This window comes from Perca fluviatilis, chromosome 14, assembly GCF_010015445.1.
Source record: "Perca fluviatilis chromosome 14, GENO_Pfluv_1.0, whole genome shotgun sequence".
Lineage (NCBI taxonomy): Eukaryota > Metazoa > Chordata > Actinopteri > Perciformes > Percidae > Perca > Perca fluviatilis.
In genome coordinates this window covers 16,678,441-16,697,554 of record NC_053125.1, presented here as the reverse complement: position 1 = coordinate 16,697,554, position 19,114 = coordinate 16,678,441, and the positions used below count along the sequence as shown (strand labels likewise).

Below are 19,114 nucleotides of genomic sequence, written 5' to 3'. Positions count from 1 at the left end.
AACTAATATGGTCGAGGGAAGAAAACACATATTTGCACAGTGCAAACAAAGCCCTAATAAGAAATGCTCAGACCATGATGCACAAATGTGGCAGCTCTGTGATTAGAATTCGAGGACATGAAACAAAGGACAAGCAGCTGGCATAATGAAAATAAAATGTTAATATGAATTTTTCATGCAGGAACCTGTGTGACAATCGCCTACGTGTGCATTTTCCGACGGCTATACATTATTCAACAACAGCGTATGCCATGAAATGGGGAGTTTATTCTTACATTTCACTCGAGAAAATGCAGAATTTGACAAAAATAATTATATCATTATATATAGAGATGAGCAGATTTACCTGGAAAACAGCCCAAATGACTGAATTATATAAACCTGCAGAGGGAAGTTGCAATATTAAAATAGGTTTAAACCACAGATATAGAGCTCTTAGCAATTTAACAGAAAAAAAATCCAATCATGATGCATAATAAACCGGAAAGCAATGATGGTAATTATCATTTAATACTGATGCTTTCATTCTCATATTATTTTAATGGCTATACTTCATGCGGTATTTTATTTTTACCTAACTGTAATTATCTGAGGGATCTGGGTGTATTTGTAGTTTCATTGCTGTGAAAAAGTATAAAACTGGCAATTTCTCTAAAAACTATTTCCTGTGTGTATCTCTCTTTCTGATACACACTTGCACACTGACACCTTTACCATCTCCATTGTTCCCACCATCTGCATTTCTGTGGAAACACAGGAAAGGTAATTTTTAGCCAGTGCTTTTGGCAAAGATATAAATGTTTTATTTGCACATCTCTAATGAGAGACCTGAGCACAGTATTTCTCCTCAACTTATCAACGTTTTCTAAAGTGAAAGTCAATAATAAATATAAAAGCATGTGTGCCCACACAGTATTAACAGAGACCATTAAATGGGAAATTCAAAAAAGTTAGATTGTAATCTGTTCAGGACTGTTAATTTTACACATGAACCTAAACAGAAAATCTAAATTATGTTTCTGTTCAGGTTAATTTATCTCTCAAGGCCTGCTTTTGATTGAGCATGACATTACTAAATTTGATGGTGTTATTATTTGTGGACATTTGATGGTGTTTCTGTGGAGTGGCGTCTTCACATGACTCTTTAATCAATTATATTTAAACTGTGAATGTACTAAACTACAAACTGGGTACGAGGAGGCAAAAAATATGTCTGGTAAACGTTTTTTTCTGCAAATATCATCCACTACTATACATCTGGTGACACACTTGGTAACTCATAGTCCATTTTACTAGTTCCGTTTACTTAAAACTTTCAGTCTCCTGGAACTTTTGTAAGTCTTTTGCAAATCATTAATTACTCACTCTCTTCCAGGGCAGCAATATTTTGTTTATATTTTGAGGTGTTTCTTTTACCAATAAACATGTAAAAACAAGCTAGCATGGAGGGGTGTTAGCTATATATTTAGCGTTTAGCATGAATTATTTTGTGATTGTACAATAAAATTGAACTTGCACTAAAATGTTCAGAAATGTAGCATGTTAAAGCAATTTACAATGTGTATTACTATATTTATACTGTACATTGAAATTACATGTGGTGGCAGCTAGGGCTAAGTTTAAAGTGGTGCTCCACAGAATAATGAAATACAAACACCGCTAGTTAGCACTAAGCTAATGCTTACAATGAAAACAATGGTGGGTAACTGTTGAACATATTCCAAAAATAATTATAAATAAATGATTAATTGTAAGATCGCCCACCTCTACCAGCTAATACTGCATCCACCGAGCAGGCCCTAAACTTGCTCTTCCCTTTCGAAATTTAACATGCATCATTCCTTTGCATTCCTGTACAAACCACAAGTATTCTATATATATATATATATATAGGCCTATACCATTCGGTGTGGTGATGGCAGACTTTGCCACTATTAGTAAAAAATATAGGGAATTCTATTGTATATGTGCAAATACAAAAGTGCTAGTAAACAATGTTTTACCCAAAATAAATCACGATACTTTTCAGATGTAGTCAAAACAGATTTTTACAAAGTAATTGGAGATGTAAAAGCATGAAGCAAGCAATTTGGAGTATTTCTTTGACAGCTGAACATATTTTTATAACATTCTCTAGGTTTAGAAGAGCGGCATATAAATCACGCTTCGTAGTGCTTGGGCCAGCGCCATGTCCAGCTGAGGTCTCCCTGACCTCCGAGGTCTTCAGCACCTGTTTTCCACATTCCCTTGTGCATCGGCATCCCTTATATATCCAAGTTCGCTATGATCCCCCCCCCCTCATAAAACCAACTTCCTTTGGCTCCATCTGCATCGTGTGGTCTTTCTCTGTCAGTCTCCACGTCTTTCTTTCCATACTCAGCCCTGGAATGTTTGTCTTACCTTTCAAATTGACCTCTCTTTCTCCTGACTTCCTGTCAGTCATTGCTCTTGGCACTGCGACTAGTCTTGCTTAGCACCAAGTTAAGTTCATTCATTAGATTAGGCGGCATCAGAACCTCCCCACCCAGAACAGGTCTCCTGCCGAGGGTCTTACTGCTACACTGAGGAGGAACAGGCAAAGCTATAGGTTTGGAGTGTCTGGATAAGGATGGGGATGGGGATGGGGAAGGGGAAGGGGATGGGGATGGCGATGGGGATGGCGATGGGGAAGGGAGGTGTCGAGGTTGGGCAGCATCCACAGAGGTTCTTCTGAGTGGGACTTGTGGGGCCTTGAGCATGTCATTTTGCTTCAGGCAACTGGCTGTGGTGATTGTCTTGTGGGGGAGAGTGGCGCCCTTGGTGGGCCTTGGGTTGCCATCGACAAGAGAAATCCTCTTGTCTGACAGCTGTGGGCAGATAGAGATGAATTGCAGTAGACTGGATTCAAGTCAACCACAGACTACAGGAGCAACCATACCACATTTGCCATGTCAGTAGAGTTCTTTGTACTCAAATGTACATACGAAATTAAATATTCACATCAACATCACAGTGGTGGTAACAAGTTATGAAACTGAACTTTTTTTGAATGTGTGAAACATTTTAACAAAATCTTGAGCTGAAGCATTGAAAACATATTCCTTTGCTTCTCTCAATGTAAATTGAATGTAGCAAAATAACTGTCAGCAAACAAAGCAGAACAGAAAAGGTTTACTGAGCACAGTAAAAAAAAAAACATGTAATTGAACAATGTAATTGAATACTAGCTATTTAAGATTTTAACATTTAAAATCTTTGCCAAACATGTTGGTAAAACCACACACACACACACACACACATATACATATGCATATGTGTGTGTGTGTGTGTGTGTGTATATATATACACTCACCTTAAAGATTATTAGGAACACCTGTAAGATTTCTTGTTAATGCGATTATTTAATCAACCAATCACATTGCAGCTGCTTCAATGCATTTAGGGGTGTGGTCCAGGTCTAGACAATCTCCTGAACTCCAAACTGAATGTCAGAATGGGAACGAAAGGTGATCTAAGCAACTTTGAGCGTGGCATGGTTGTTGGTGCCAGATGGGCTGGTCTGAGTATTTCACAATCTGCTCAGTTACTGGGATTTTCACGCTCATCCATTTCTAGGGTTTACAAAGAATGGTCTGAAAAAGTAAAAACATCCAGGATACAGCAGTCCTGGGGGGCGAAAATGCCTTGTTGATGCTAGAGGTCAGAGGAGAATGGGCCGACTGATTCCAACAGATAGAAGATCAACTTTGACTCAAATAACCACTTGTTACAACCGAGGTATGCAGCAAAGCATTTGTGAAGCCACAACACGCACAACCTTGAGGCGGATGGGCTACACCAGCAGAAGACCCCACTGGGTACCACTCATCTCCACTAAAAGTAGGAAAATGAGGCTACAATTTGCACAAGCACACCAAAATTGGACAGTTGAAGACTGTAAAAATGTTGTCTGGTCTGATGAGTCTCGATTTCTGTTGAGACATTCAGATGGTAGAGTCAGAATTTGGCGTAAACAGAATGAGAACATGGATCCGTCATGCCTTGTTACCACTGGGCAGGCTGGTGGTGGTGGTGTAATGGTGTGGGGGATGTTTTCTTGGCACACTTTAGGCCCCTTAGTACCAATTGGGCATTGTTTAAATGCCACAGCCTACCTGAGCATTGTTTCTGACCATGTCTATCCCTTTATGACCACCATGTACCCATCCTCTGATGGCTACTTCCAGCAGGATAATGCACCGTGTCACAAAGCTTGAATCATTTCAAATTGGTTTCTTGAACATGACAATGAGTTCACTGTACTAAAATGGCCCCCACAGTCACCAGATTTCCACCCAATAGAACATCTTTGGGATGTGGTGGAACGGGAGCTTCATGCCCTGGATGTGCATCCCACAAATCTCCATCAACTGCAAGATGCTATCCTATCAATATGGGCCATCATTTCTAAAGAATGCTTCCAGCACCTTGTTGAATCAATGCCACGAAGAATTAAGGCAGTTCTGAAGGCGAAAGGGGGTCAAACTCGGTGTTAGTAGGGTGTTCCTAATAATCCTTTAGGTGAGTGTATATATATATATATATATATATATGCATTTTGTCATTGACTTCTCACCTGTTTGCTGGTATTGTGGTTGAGTGTTGGAATCGGAATCTTCCGGCCTTCAGTTAAAGCTCTCCCTCCAGACAATTTGTTATCTGCAGCTTCTTTTGAGTTACCGGTCTTTGAACAGAGGTCAGGACCATACTGAAAACACACACAGCATTCAGCAGAAATTACTAGTATGGTAATAAAAAACTATTTTTGATGGTGATTCAAGGGGACAAATGCAAGTCGGGGAGTCTCCAACGCAGTGTCAATTAAACAACTAAACAGTACATTAATATAGGTATGTTTCTGAAAACATTTAAGGTGAGAAATAGGCAATGCAGTGACATAATCTTTATTATATTTGTATTATATTTGATCAGCACTGCCTAGGTCGACAATTTGATCCGAGTTCACGAGCAGCCGTTGACACTGCGTTAGAGACTCCTTTTCTCCGATTGGTTGTTTTCCTTTGGGCGCGGTGGGATCTTGCAAACACCTTTAGGAGCACTAAGAGGAGGCAAAGGATTTTCCCACAGATTATCAATCTAATGTAGTACTGTCTGGATATAGCGAAAATTTTAAGAAAATATGACAAAAAGTTATTTTTATAAAAGTAACCTAATGAACCGTTAAGTTGTGTATGTTTTGGAATGGTACTGTTTGTACATGGCTTTTACAGATGTTAAAGTGAAGGGTAATACATTTATGTGTATTATGTGTATAAACACACATCTCCACACTTACATAGACATTTCCTTCATAGTGACTATTAAATAACTACTAAAAGAAAAAAGAAATCGTAGAGTCAGTGTACAAGATGTATATGTAGAAATTGCTGTTTTTGGCCTGACTAATAAGCATCTTTAAAAATGAGGGAAAGTCAGAGGGCGACGGTTCTCTGTGCCCTCGCAGCAGTCAAACGGTGTTTTGATCTCTGGCTAAACTTTCTCTTTAACAACTTTTCCTTTTATATCAGTGTGACCCCCCAAGACCTATAGAACTGTCTCTCTTTAACAAATCTGTATTTCATCACTGCTAGGACATGTCCTTGGACCTTTACACCCTCCCCCAACACTCAGACACTCACCATCACAACCAGCCATTCCACCTTGCTTCAAAACAAGGTCCTCCATCCCCAGTTGCTATGGAAACTGTCGGAGCACAATGCTCACTAACAGGTAAGAGAAAGGAAATCAAGAACACTGAAGTGCTCTCTGTCTACTTTCTCATCTACACTTTCTCTCTGCCCTTCCCACCAGTCCTGTGTCCTTCCCACAAGCCCCTGTGTTGGAAGCTGACAATCCTGATATTTAGCGGATTTGGGATGAGAATCCTAATATTTTTAGCCGGCTCCAGTCTGCTATAGATTAAGTTGTTGCAGAGCTAAGAGCTTCTGCGAAGAGCGGAGAAAAGTCACTGAGCCCACTGAAATAAACACCTTGAAACACCACACAAAAATTGCCTTCCCCTTTAGATCGATCTCTCCCTGACAGTATTGCCCTTTTTACTTGCTAACCCAAACTAAGGCACTAAAAGGCTTTTACAGTAAGCACCTGTGATAAACAACAGCGTGCTGCAGACAGGTTCCCATAAAAGGAAGCCGAGCAGAGGGCTAATACCTATTAAATGTGCTGAGCGTACAATACAGTGCGGTGAAATCTAAAGATACGGTTAGATCTTTCAGTTTAGGATGAGTGTGATGTTATTTACTTGGAAATGAGCAGAATAGGCACGACGAGTATTTAGTCTAATGAGGAAACAATGTTTTTTTCACTGAGTAGTTAGGGATGAATATGAGAGTGAAAAATAATAACAAAAAAATATGACACATCCGTAGCTGCTCTCCCTGTTTGCTTTGCCTTGCATTATTTATATCCTATGTGCTGTGTCAGCGACTGACAGCGACAACACTTAGCTGTATCTGGGGGCTAAGTACCACAATGTGATTGTTACAGTCGCCTTGACCTTATTCTTACAGCTTTTCCACATAAAATGATTTATGTTATTGCTGAGTGACCTCAAAAACTTTACAGTTCTTTCCCTGTTAATGTATTTCATCTGCCTAACAGCACAATGGAAATGGATGATTGGGGAAAATATGATTTATCATTTCTCCTTGTTTTGAGATATAGATTGTAAAAGATGATTTATTCCGGTCGTAATCTCATGTATTTTTTCTCCAAATAAGGAAGGGAAAAGGAGGATTCGTCCGCAATGTGCATGTCACATTCACTGATATTTTTGGTTTGCAGTAACAGTAAAAGGGTTAGAGAAAAGATAGAAACACATATTTCTCTTGCACTCCTAAAGTCACTGCATGCTCTGCTCATTAAATCCCTTCATCAAGCGTTTGCATGAGTGCATCCCTCACTCTAGTTCGAAGATCTCTGTTGCACGTCATCTTACCTTCATCCTGATGATGTCCGTCACCCAGCTGACCTGTGCCTCCCTCGTCTCGCAGCAGAAATGCCTATGGAGGGAAAGCTCAGTAGCATGAGTCACTGATTTCTAACTCATTATTTTGACACTAATTTTAACCAAGTGACTGTTTGGTTTGGTGAGTCACAGCACTGGACAGTTTCTTCTGAGGGGACCGTTCATGGATCACTATAAATAGGCTTGACGATAGGTTGGCTATCCACTATAATTACATGAATCTGCATGGGTAAAGTATCCCTTTGCAGGGTTTTGGTGATTAGTGCTGCAAGTATTTTTCTGATGATGGTTTAACTAATAGCTGTCACCTACACAGGTTTGTACAGTATTCTGTTTGGTTTTGGTTCTGGTGGCTGCTAATGGGGTCATGTACTATACTGTAATGCACGTTACTGTGGGCCAAATGTTTGCTAAAAGCAAGGTCTTTCTCTTTGGCTAGATTGTAGCACACTTTTTATTATTATTTTCTCTTGCTTTCTGCTCTTCTTTACATCTTATTGCAAAGAAGACGCCCTGAAGACACTGGTGTCACAACCAAATATAACAAAAACTGTCGCTGCAATCTGCTAGTGCTAGCAAGACTAACACTCTACAGCTATGCTAGCAGCTCTGCAGAGCTGTACTTAATCACAGCTGCGCTTTGAGCTAAATTAACATCAGGATGCTTACAATGACAATGCTAACATGCAGATGTTTAACAACTATAAGCGTTACCATGTTTACTTAATAAGTTTGTGTGTTAGCATGTTAACATTTGCTAATAAGAACTAAATATGCATAACCTCAAATGAATCAGATATTTTAGTTGGGACCAAAGTGGTGGACCGACCATCTAGCATAGCCATCCTCAGAGCCTCGTCGCTAGAATAGCTAAAAAACTAAAGCCCAGCATTCTCTTTTACCAGAATATTCTTTTGAGAGGTGTGGTTCCTTCAAAAACAGAAATATCCCCATGCTATTCAGAAAGGCCTTATTTAAATAACTTTAAAATGATATTAGAATAAGTTTATACTGATATCAGAAAAGTTATAAGGATAGCTAGCATTTCTCAAGAAAATGCAATTGTCAATTTGGAAGGCAGCAGATAATGGCTTAGAAGGAAGCTTTAAACAGAGATTTAGATTTTTTTAAATTTAGAAAATCATTGTTATTTCTGTTACTATGAGTCCACCAGACAGCAGCCTCTAAACCATGTGATCATTGTTAATATATTTATATATAACAGCACTGATAGTCCCACTACTAATCCACTTGGATCATTACAAAGTGCATTAAATTCAACTTTTTAACTCTCTGCCACTTGATTCTTTCTCTTTTAGAGATATTTTAAGTGGAAAAAGTAAAAGTCAAACTCATTATTGAATTAGAGAACTTCTGCACTCACCATTGTTGTTTATCAGTGTAGACGGTGAAGGCCCAGCTGTTAAATAAGAAGGACACGGGTCAGATCCTGAGATTTGGCTTCTGCAAAACTGGAACTGTAATGTTCTTTGCACCAAATTCATTTGAAGACAGAGGTTATAAACATGTTTTGGGGAAAGGAAAGAATTTTAAAGTATTCAACTCCAGAAAAGAAAAAAGTTGTTGAGAAAGTATTGTTGAAGATAGCAGCAGGTTAAAAACGTTTCATCAAAATGCAAAGAGTTCACCACAAATGCTAGGCGCTAAACAGTGGAATTAATTAAATCAATCAATCATTGGCGTTACAGCCAACATGTTTATGCAAGAGCAGACCTCAATATTCTCTGGGCCAAATTGTACAATACACAAGCTCAGGCTTAAACTGTTCATTAAATGATCACATTTGAAATAGTTGTATAATGCTGCAAGCTAAATAAAGAGAAATTCTTCCCTGAAGAATTCTTCACTCAGATTTTGTGTACTTAAAGGTGTATGAATAGATGCAAATATGTGTGTTTCAGAGTGAATTGACCTGCACAGAGGCAGTATAAGGTGAAAAGACCACCTTCCTGGAGAATACACCTTCTCTGAAACCCTTCACAGCTGTGGCTGAACAGGAGCAGAGACGTGGGGGAAGAACAAAGCAAAAGAGGGTGCAGAGATAGAGAGCCCGCAGCCTGGAGCACCACTCCTGTGAGTTAAGGCATCCTATCCAACCCAACAATAGGCCGCTCACAGATAGACCTCTGCCTAATGAGGTACTGGAGCGCTGCCTCTCCTAACCCTCTCACTATGACTCTCTCCGTTCTCTTCAGCACTCTGTCTTTATTTCTTTATTCACCGTATCACTTCTCCCACAGCCCACTAAACAGTATATCTATGATACAATGCAGTATCCCCCTCTCTCTTCATCTCCCACTCCTGCTCTCTTATCCAATTTCTCTCCCCTGAAGTACGCCGTAATGCAGACAACCGCTTACTGGACTCATTTTTCACACTTCCCCAAACTCCAAATTCCAACTTGGGGAAAATTATAAGGAATTAGAATTAGGTAGTGTGAAATATAGGTGTTTGGCTTCTCAAAAATCTCCTCTTTGTTTGACCAACAAGAACGGCTGAGGGTTTGGCATGTGTCATAAATTAGAATAATAGAACATAATTAAAATAAAACAGTGGCAGGAATAGTTTCTATGTGCAGAATAATTTGTATTTGTTAAAATGCAATTACATTTAATCAATTTCATTACTGTGAAAAATAAGATGGGGTCAGGAGGGGCTTGGGTATCACCTGGTTACGCTAAACTTTGAGGGAAGAGAAAGGCCAATATATCTTTGGGGACAAATAGTTTACACACACACAAAGACACTAGCAAAGCTAAATAATCAGTTGTTCATCTTAATAACACAGAGGGGTGGATTTGCTCAGAATGTGCAGCAGTTGTTTTGGCTTTAATGAGTCACATTTGACCACATTCATTATGCAGCCACACAGAGTTTCTGCACTGAAAATAGTACAGGAAAATATGCATGGAGGGAAATTTATACAAATGACCATTAAAACTGGCTCATAATTGTCAATTGACAGCTATTGCAGAGGCAGTTGTGTCTGTGATTTAACGTCTGGGAGGAGCAGGTGTAACATTTGTGGCGCTGTTGTTTTATTGGCTGCTCACAGAGGGAGAGACTAGCCATCATCCACATTTCAGTCATATCTTATATGACAATGAAACCATTTCACCGATGGAAACAAAGAATATTGCAGCAAATGAATAAATGCTCATAAATTGCACTTTACAGGAGCTCAATAAAAAAGTGTTAAGACTGAATTTATATTTATTTATTGTTTATTTATCAGGGACATTACCTACTAACTATAAAATTATCACAAGCAAATGTGAGAGATGCAAGGTTTTTTAGGACGTCTAGCCTCTGCTAATTTGCAGTCCTTGTCCCTGGTCAGGCTTTTACAAAAACAATCACAGCAACAAACACAGCACAACAGACAGTCTATTAAATTCTCAAAGAATAAAATCAAATAGAAACAGAATTTACATAAATAGTGTGTCGCTAAAGGACACCATTAGTGCTCCCATCTCTGTTGTTGTTTAAGCCATAGTTTAAACACTTTTAGTTCTGTTTGGGATTTAAGTTCAGGTATTATACTAGGTGCAATCCCCTTTTGCTTTGTATTAATCTGCCAATGATCTACTTATTACATTTTAGATTGTTTATATCCATTTACAGCAGTAATCTTGTACTATATCACATACTATGAGAATAATACATATGAATGGTCAATGCTGACAAACAGCAGTTGGAAAAGAATTGTCCAATTACTCGGCATTTCTTAAGCTTTCAGCCACATATCATGGTCTTCCTCAGTGGGTGGAGTAACATGACAAAAAAAAGCTAATTGGACCTAGAGTTATGATTCAAAATACTCCTCCTCCTGGAGTCTTTTTTAATTTTGTCCCTGACCTTCATGTTCAGCTGACAGGATATTATTGATCACATTTCTCTTGCTTATAGCCTTTCTTCTTGGGGTAAGAAGAAAGTATGTTTGATGTTTCCAATTCGGTATTCTGATATTCGTTCGTTGGGTACACTGTAAAATATTGCAGACCCATTTAGTTATGTCCACTTATTTCTTATTTTTAACTGAACGAGCTTATACAAGTTGTGGATTTTGAACTCAACTTTATGAGTTTTTGAAAGTTAAACTTGCATTTATTCATTGGGTTGACTATTTAAAAAAATGTATGTGCTGATTGAACTTGGGTATGTAAGTTAAGTTATCAGTTGAAAAAAAAAGCGTGTGTGTGTGTGTTGCAACAAAAAAGAGTTGCCTTTCGAGTTTAAAATAACCTGTCTTCTTCCACGGCAAAGTTAATTAATTATACACTGCCGATAAGTGATGTAGCCTATTCAAATTTCTACTAAAATATAACACGTGTTGTGGCAAACAAGAAAGCACTGTTCCCGGCGGAGGGAGTACCTGTCAACAACCTGTGAATTTCACTCTTCTCAAATTGAAATGGAAAGTTCTTTTCAAAAGTCAAACGTTTAGCTCCGCCCACATTTAGCCCAACCCCGATCTGCGTACTGCAGTCAGGTGCAATTGGTTCATTGGCTGGCCAATTCCCATGATGCAAGGCGGTAAATAGAGTTGTGTTAAAATTTGCTGAAAAGTTTGCAGTTTGTTCGAAATACAAATGTAACTTTATGAATTCCGTTTAAAACGTGTGTTTAGAATGTAGTGTTTTGTTGCCTGGTAATTGTCATTGTTGTGCTGGTTTACATTTGTAAACATGAGTTAAGTGACTGTTACGTTTGATAAGAAGAGCTGGCGTATTACAGCATTAGACTTTGAGCAGTAATAGGCTTCCTTTAGCCGTTAATCTGCGGCGTGTCACTTCACTAGCGGCTATTTTATGTCAAGTGATGCAAGATCAGCAGAGAGGCCCCTATTTCGCATGGGGCCGCCCAAGCACCCACGCTATCTCTGCTATAAATGTGGTTATGTTGTTTTAACTTGAAACTGAGTTGAACTAAAGCAAAAAAGTGTGTCTGTTATACCAGGCAAGGAAGGTTTCTTGCATTATTAAAGAAAATAAATGATTTGTTTTAACTTAAAGTATGAAGTTAAACCAAGTAATACAAAGTTAAATCAACTAAAAGAACAACTTTAACAAAACCAGAACACTGTAGTTACATCAACATCATTAACTTTAATTTCTAAGTTGAAACAAAGGCAGTCTTCAAGTGAACTTTGATTTTCAAGGCAGCAGGGGAACTTGCATTTCCAAGTTAAACTAACATGAAATGTATTACATTGTAGGTATTCGGTTTCAATTTGGGGATTTGGATATTTTTTTTTTATTTTTTATAATGTAGAATAACTGAATCCTTAAAATATGAATGCCTTTAATTAAACCAAAAGACACTCAATGGGAGAGTCTTTACTAGTTTTTCTCATCTCCTTTGAACTCTGTGTTTCATCAAGGGCAGGGCTTTGCAAACACACGCACACACGCAAACAAAAATGGTTTTCCAGGCAGCCCTAGTCAGCAGTGCATTCAAATTTGACTCCAATGTGGCAGCATTGGCACATGAAACAAAAGTGGTTAACTTGGTAGTCTTAGTGAATCTACTACAGAAATTTTAATCTATCTCTCATTCACATACATTCACATTAAGGAAAAGACTAACATTATTGTTGGGGACCAAGAAGCTGGTTAAACAGTGATTTGGCCCAGATTGAGTTGACTGCAGAGACAAAGGATCTTGGCCTACATGTGAATCCCAAAGCCAGTTTCACCAAACTCCTACAGGCTGCTACTTGGAAGCAGAGTCCCTAAAATGGAGATTCTACATTCAACACGTGGAGGGCAAGGCAGACTGGTGGTGAGACAAAGAACTGCTTCACACCTGTGAGAAGGTTGCGCTTTCCCATTGGCTGTCGGGCCTTTGAATGCACCACCCCGCCACTAGGAGGTGGAGATAGGATAAAAGCTGTCGGCACTAGTGTTTCTTCACTTTTCCACGGTGACCCAGGTTACTACAGGAGGCACACTAGTCTGGACTAGCTAGCCAGCATCACCTCGCTGGTCGAGTTGAGCTGGGACAATTTTATATCGGTCTGATATACAAAGGGGATCCGAGGAAATACTGGCCGAGTATTCCCTCTATCTGCAGCGGGTTTAATCAGCCTGGATTCAAGAAAAGGACAGCGTTCTGTTTCTTGCTTGTCGACCTGGATTACGTCTCGTCCCCTGCTCTGGACGAAACGGATCGTTAAACTCTGGCAGGAGATTAACTGACAAACGACGCACAGTAAGGCTTTACACAGTTCTGGGCAGATGTTAGAACTAGTGCGTTTTGGTTTGTTATTAATGAGCAAAGGGTTCACTACCGCTTGTGCCATTAATGTGATCTGATTGTAATCATGTATTGGCCATATCTGGTTACTAATCTGTTTCTGTGAATGTATAAATTGATCACTATACTGTTTGATTTTGTTGTGTTAAGTAGCTGGGTTAAAACCGTAAGCGCTACCTGCTAAACCACTCCTTTGACGGAGTTTAGTTACTGTCTGCGAGACAATCGCGGAAATCAGCTGTTAGCCACTGAGCTGGCCGTTATCGATAACTAAGATCAGAGTGTTTCTTTTCTTTTCCTCCTTTATTCTGTTCCTTTTACTAACCCGCACACGGACATATAAGCTAGCCACGTAGCTCCCGAGCTAACGCTGCTAACTTAACCACGTGGGGTTTGTATAGAGCTAATAGGTGATTTAGCATATGGTATAAACGTGCGCGTTGCCTAGCAACCCCCACCTCGGCTTCTTCAGCCCCTCTCCGTGCACTCAGCACCACTACCGCCCTCTTGAGGCTAAATGGTTTTGTGCAGCTCACAGGAGTAGCCATTTTTGGAGTTGTTTTTGTATTAGAACTACATTTCGACACCGCCCTCCTCTTTCACTCACTCTCTCACACACACACTCTCACACACACACACACACACACACACACACACACACACACACACACACACACACACACACACACACACACACACACACACACAGACACAGACGTGTCCACAAGACATGCTGCTTTTGTTTTTGCTTTGTTTGGTTGTGATATTGTAAAATGTATATACGTTTTATTATTGAAGGATTATTGATTGGCTACTGATAATTGTGACGTTAATAAATTCGATTATACTTAATTAGCAGTTGCTGGTGATTATTTGTGTATTTGTTGTGATAACTGCTGGTCGAACGGGTCGCGCTCGAAATCACCCCTTCCTTTAATTCCTTTTAAAGGATTTTTACAGAAATGAGACTGTTCCACAGTTTGATTATTGGTCCCTGACAAGCAGGGTGGTGCCCCGTTTTGATTGTTTGTCGATTTGATAAAGTTATTAATAACCATATTCATAACTTTATTAATATTGATAAAACATATTTGATAATTTGCCAATGATCAAATCTGTACCCTACGTGAATCCTACATTATATTACAGTATGCATGTGAGTGCAGCATACCTGGTTGGAGGTTTGAGTTTTTTCTTCAGGCCCAGGTAACATTTCACAGAGTTGAGTTGGATCACTTTCTCTGCTTTAGTGCCCTGCAAAAACAATTGAATATTTTGGATGAATATATTTAATAAGGGGTAAAAAAAACTAAATACATTGAACTCAACTTAACTATATAAACCAAAATAAAATAAAATCCCATCAAACTATCTGTGCAATTAACAACAAAACAATCAATTTGAATCATTACCGGCAAACTTCCAAGCGACAAAGAACAAAGTGGAAGCTTTCCTCTGACACCTACACATCACAACCCAACACCTATTGCCTGTTTCATCCAACAATTTACACTAAATACAAACGTGGCATTAATTGTAGAGGCCAAAGAATATCAATTCAATTTCCCAAAAAAATAAATATTAATTTTCTTTGCATTTACACAGTAATCAGACACATTCTTTTGCGACTTGATATTTAGAGAAGCTTTCAGTGAGTGAAGCACCCCCCGCGCGCGACGCCCGACGCACGCTATCGCACGCCACGCACGCACACACACACACACACACACACACACCTCTCATCATTTCCCATCCCCCCTACTGCCAGAATTACTGCACCTCCATCAATTATTAACACGTATTCACACTCCTTTACGAATCCCATGTTTCAACTGCAGAAATCTGCTGAGAAGAAAAGGCCTCCAGGGAACTCGGGCCGGCTGGTCCTCTCTGAAGCACACGCTTTATTCTTCCTTTTTTCGAAAGAGAGTGGGAAGTCCGCTGCCATCAGTAGGTTTTATTTTCCTACTTAATTCGAAGATTTGGAACCCTGAGACGGACATGTCACCAGGGAGATGAATCAGAGAGAGTTTGGGTGGAGTTCTGTCTATTTGGTTGCAGTTACGTAGGCGCCATTCTAACACATCAGTTTTCTAAATCAGTTCTGTAACCTTTTCAATTCCCATGTGATACAAAGCACTCACTGCCCGATAATTTGTGTCTGCATGCAAAAAGTCATGGTGGCAAGTGGTTACAGTTGATGTGGAAGTAGATTAAACCTGAAATAAAAGTGTACTTACTTTGATATCTCTGTAGAGCAGCAGCTTCTCAGCATGTAGTACAACATATTTGTCCTGGAATTTGTGTCCTGACAGCAGTTTGGACGATCCATCGTTGAACTTCAGATAGTCTGCTTTTATAACCTGCCTTTGGTCTACTGTAAAAACACATTGAAAGTGAGCCCAAAGTGGACGCGCATGTCTATCAACTGGTGCCGAAACGATTAGTCGGTATTGGTTCTGCAACTAACAATTACTTCATTCATTATTGGTTAATCTGCCGATTATTTTCTAGATTAATCGTTTGGTCTATAAAATGTCAAATGAAATTAGTGAAAAATGTCCATCACAGTTTCTGAAAGTCCAAGGTGATGTCTTGTTTTGTCAGTCCAAAAAGCAAAGATATTTAGTTTAATTTGATATAAAAAATATATTTTTGAGGCTGAAAACAGCATTTTCTACCATTTTTGCAAGGCAAATTTCTTTCTCTAGTCGGTATATCAATGCTTTGACCAATGTCAATTTTGATAATCGATTAATCATTTATCACGTAATATACCAACAATTAGCTGTTTTCCGCATATTTCTGTTTACACATGACATTTAGCTAACTATTTCAAATTCTCAGCTCACAACTTTCTATTTTCTTTTTAATTATTTAAGCTAGTTATTAGTTAAGTTACAACTGCATAAGTACAAGTTGGTTGGGAATAACGTATAGATTCAGCGATTGATACAAAATTAAAATATAATGTAAAAAAGAGAAAGAAAAAACCAGTACACATGAAAATCAACATACATACTGTATTAAAAATGCATCATTAAAAGGTAAAATGTTTAATGGTTTTGTACCATTGATTGCATACTGTACCTTTCCCATCAGCAACTCTTTTGGCCCCTGTAAACTTCTTTATAACAAGAAAAGCAGACCTAGGGCTGTCCAGAGTACTCCACTCCAGCACCTGTTCAAGAATCTTCTCACTGTGGTGCAGCGGCCTCTCTGTTGTAAATAAAAGGCCACGGGTCAGAGCGATGGGAATAATTAGCAATGATCAATTTGCAACGGTCAAAATAGTCAACCGTCAACAACAAAGCCATATCTTCTTCTTACATGAATTATAAATGCATGAAACAAAATCAGAGCCTCATATCATAAAAACCATGACAAATTATAGTTAACTCAATAACAAAATGATGTTGTTGTTCTCCCCATTTTCATCACAGAGTAGTTTAAATTATCTCCAGCATATCAGGACTTGATTATAAAAACACACTCATGTGCAAAATAGACCTATTATCTCTTCCTAATTGGTGAACAGGGTACATGCTATCAGCCACAGAAAAAAAGTAGATAATTTGTGTACCACAACCCCTGCTCTGATGCCTCCATCTCTACACTCCCCCATTTTTCATAACCAAAGGAGGTAAAACGCCCCAACGGCATAACTTATTCATAACAGTGGGCTTATCTTCTCTCTGGAATCTCTGCAGACCCAGGCCATGGAATTAGTTCCTCATTTCCCAACAAATATTAGCTCCCCCTTTCTGCCTATTGTCCTCGATAACAGTGTTTATCTGTGGCTATCCTCCAAAATGGCTAATTAACGTTCTTTCCCTTCCTTCTTTATGGTTTTATGAGCAAAACCTGTCACGCTAGCGCCTTCAAAATAGCTTGACTGTTTACTCTTACACAGACATATTGTCTTGGCATGGAAAATATGCTGAACCGTCAGCAAATATATTCAGTATTCAACACACCTTCATTTTTTAGAAGAGGACGGCATGTCCTCTAGAACTTTGTGAGGAGAAAAACAAACATAAGAGCACGGTGTAAACTCCCAGTGAACTGATGAAAAGTGCACGGGGACCGCCAGCAAAGCAACTTTGCAGCAAAGCTCAACTTTGACTTCCCCTTGCACTCCGCTTCCCGTGCTATGATCAAACCTGGGTGTGTGACGCACGGGGTGCGATCAGTGCATATTTATGCAAGATGAGGTGGGTCAGCTCCCTGGGTCGATCATGCAAGGAAGATGAAGGTAATTTATGACATATGACGGTGAATATGATTCATTAATGTGCATATCATCAAACTGGCAATGCTTGGCTAATTTCTCACTGTGCTTCCATGTTCGCAGACACTTGTTCATTAAAGAGATAACATAATGTTCTAATCATGAGGTCATGGGAGTAAGTGTGATCTTTGTATATGCCTTGGATTTAAATAGACAGTAGAAGGTTTAACAAAAAAAAGGCTTTCACTACTACGAGATGTGGAATTTGACAGCAGGGTCATTTTTGATTTAACTTGTGAAATAAAGTACAGACCTTACTTCTAAGTCCTTTAAAATGGTCAACAGAAAACGGCTTCATCAGTTCTAATCGTCTAATTACAAGGGATTGTTTTTAATTGTGGGAAAAACGAACAGGAGTCTTTTAGAAGTACAACTACATACCCTGATTTGTATACAAATGCAAATTTACTAATTGTGCATACAATCATTTTCAGAGAGATCAGTGTATAGAAACCTTCAAACCTTCAATTAAAGAACAAATTAAAATGTAAAAATGAGACCCTCTGTCCAACAAAAAGGAATAATGTAGTATTTGTCACTGAAAATGCTCTTCCAGTAGATTAAAATAAAAGGCTTGTTTAATTTCTTCAAATTGATTCTAAGAAGTGGTAATTAGTTGAAGAGGGTTTTTCTGTGTACGGTAAAGAAACACATGTTGCCTTTTAAAACAAATTTCAATTTCAATGTGGATTAACTGCATGCCAGTGCAGAGGAGTTCCCTTGGGGTAAAGTTGGTTGAAGAGGCACCTGTGGAGAGTCTAAAGCCCTATTCGCACGGGATAAGTATTACCTGGTGACCTCCAGTCATTTGTAATAATTGCGGAGGTTGTCTGTGATCTTAATCCCGTGCGAATCGGTCATGTCTGTAATTTGTAAAGTAATAATTCCCCCGCAAATGACCTACCATATTTTGCCGAAAACGGAGGTCCTGTGATAATATTAGTCCCGTGCGAATCGGCACCTCTGATTTGTCCAGGATTTGGCTGGGCTTTTTTGTTTTTTCAAGGTACCTATTTCCTTCTTTTGCGCCTTTTTATCCATCTTTCGCGAAGAATGGAGGGTGCGTTGGAGTGTTTTGACAGTGTTTTGGGTGCTGGGTCATGTCACTATACATCATATACAATTTGCAGAAAGAGAAAGATGAAAACCACCACAAGTGCGAAGACAAAAATAATTATTAGATGGCGATGGATGAGCAGCATGCGGTAAATATATTTTTTGTTTGTATCATACATCTAGAGATAACGACAAGACATCTCCAAGCAATAGCTTATCAAAAATAATTATTAGATGGCGATGGATGACATGTATAGCAGCATGCGGTAAATATATTTTTTGTTTGTATCATACATCTAGAGATAACGACAAGACATCTCCAAGCAATAGCTTATCAAAAATAATGCACAATCAAGCGAGGGGGCTCACTTCATAATTAGATGTTAATGTTACAAATAAATCAAGCTAATAGATTTTAACCTGGTGAAATGTTTAGTTTTATCCATCTAACCGGACCCTGCTTGACACCACCCGGAGAAAAA

The 19,114-nt window shown here is 38.9% G+C and overlaps 1 protein-coding gene across 1 annotated transcript in view; it reads right to left on the bottom strand.

The window, feature by feature from the left end:
• Positions 1 to 245: 245 nt before the first annotated feature.
• The window catches only part of zmp:0000000660 (arf-GAP with Rho-GAP domain, ANK repeat and PH domain-containing protein 2), a 132,556-nt gene continuing 113,687 nt past the window's right edge, over positions 246 to 19,114 (bottom strand). Inside the window, exons 25-31 of the mRNA XM_039821848.1 lie at positions 16,376 to 16,504; positions 15,526 to 15,662; positions 14,457 to 14,539; positions 8,391 to 8,426; positions 6,977 to 7,040; positions 4,595 to 4,726; positions 246 to 2,846 (exon numbers count right to left, since the gene is read on the bottom strand). Coding sequence (XP_039677782.1) covers positions 2,436 to 2,846; positions 4,595 to 4,726; positions 6,977 to 7,040; positions 8,391 to 8,426; positions 14,457 to 14,539; positions 15,526 to 15,662; positions 16,376 to 16,504 — 992 coding nt within the window. The 3' untranslated portion in view covers positions 246 to 2,435. The remainder of the gene's footprint in view (positions 2,847 to 4,594; positions 4,727 to 6,976; positions 7,041 to 8,390; positions 8,427 to 14,456; positions 14,540 to 15,525; positions 15,663 to 16,375; positions 16,505 to 19,114) is intronic.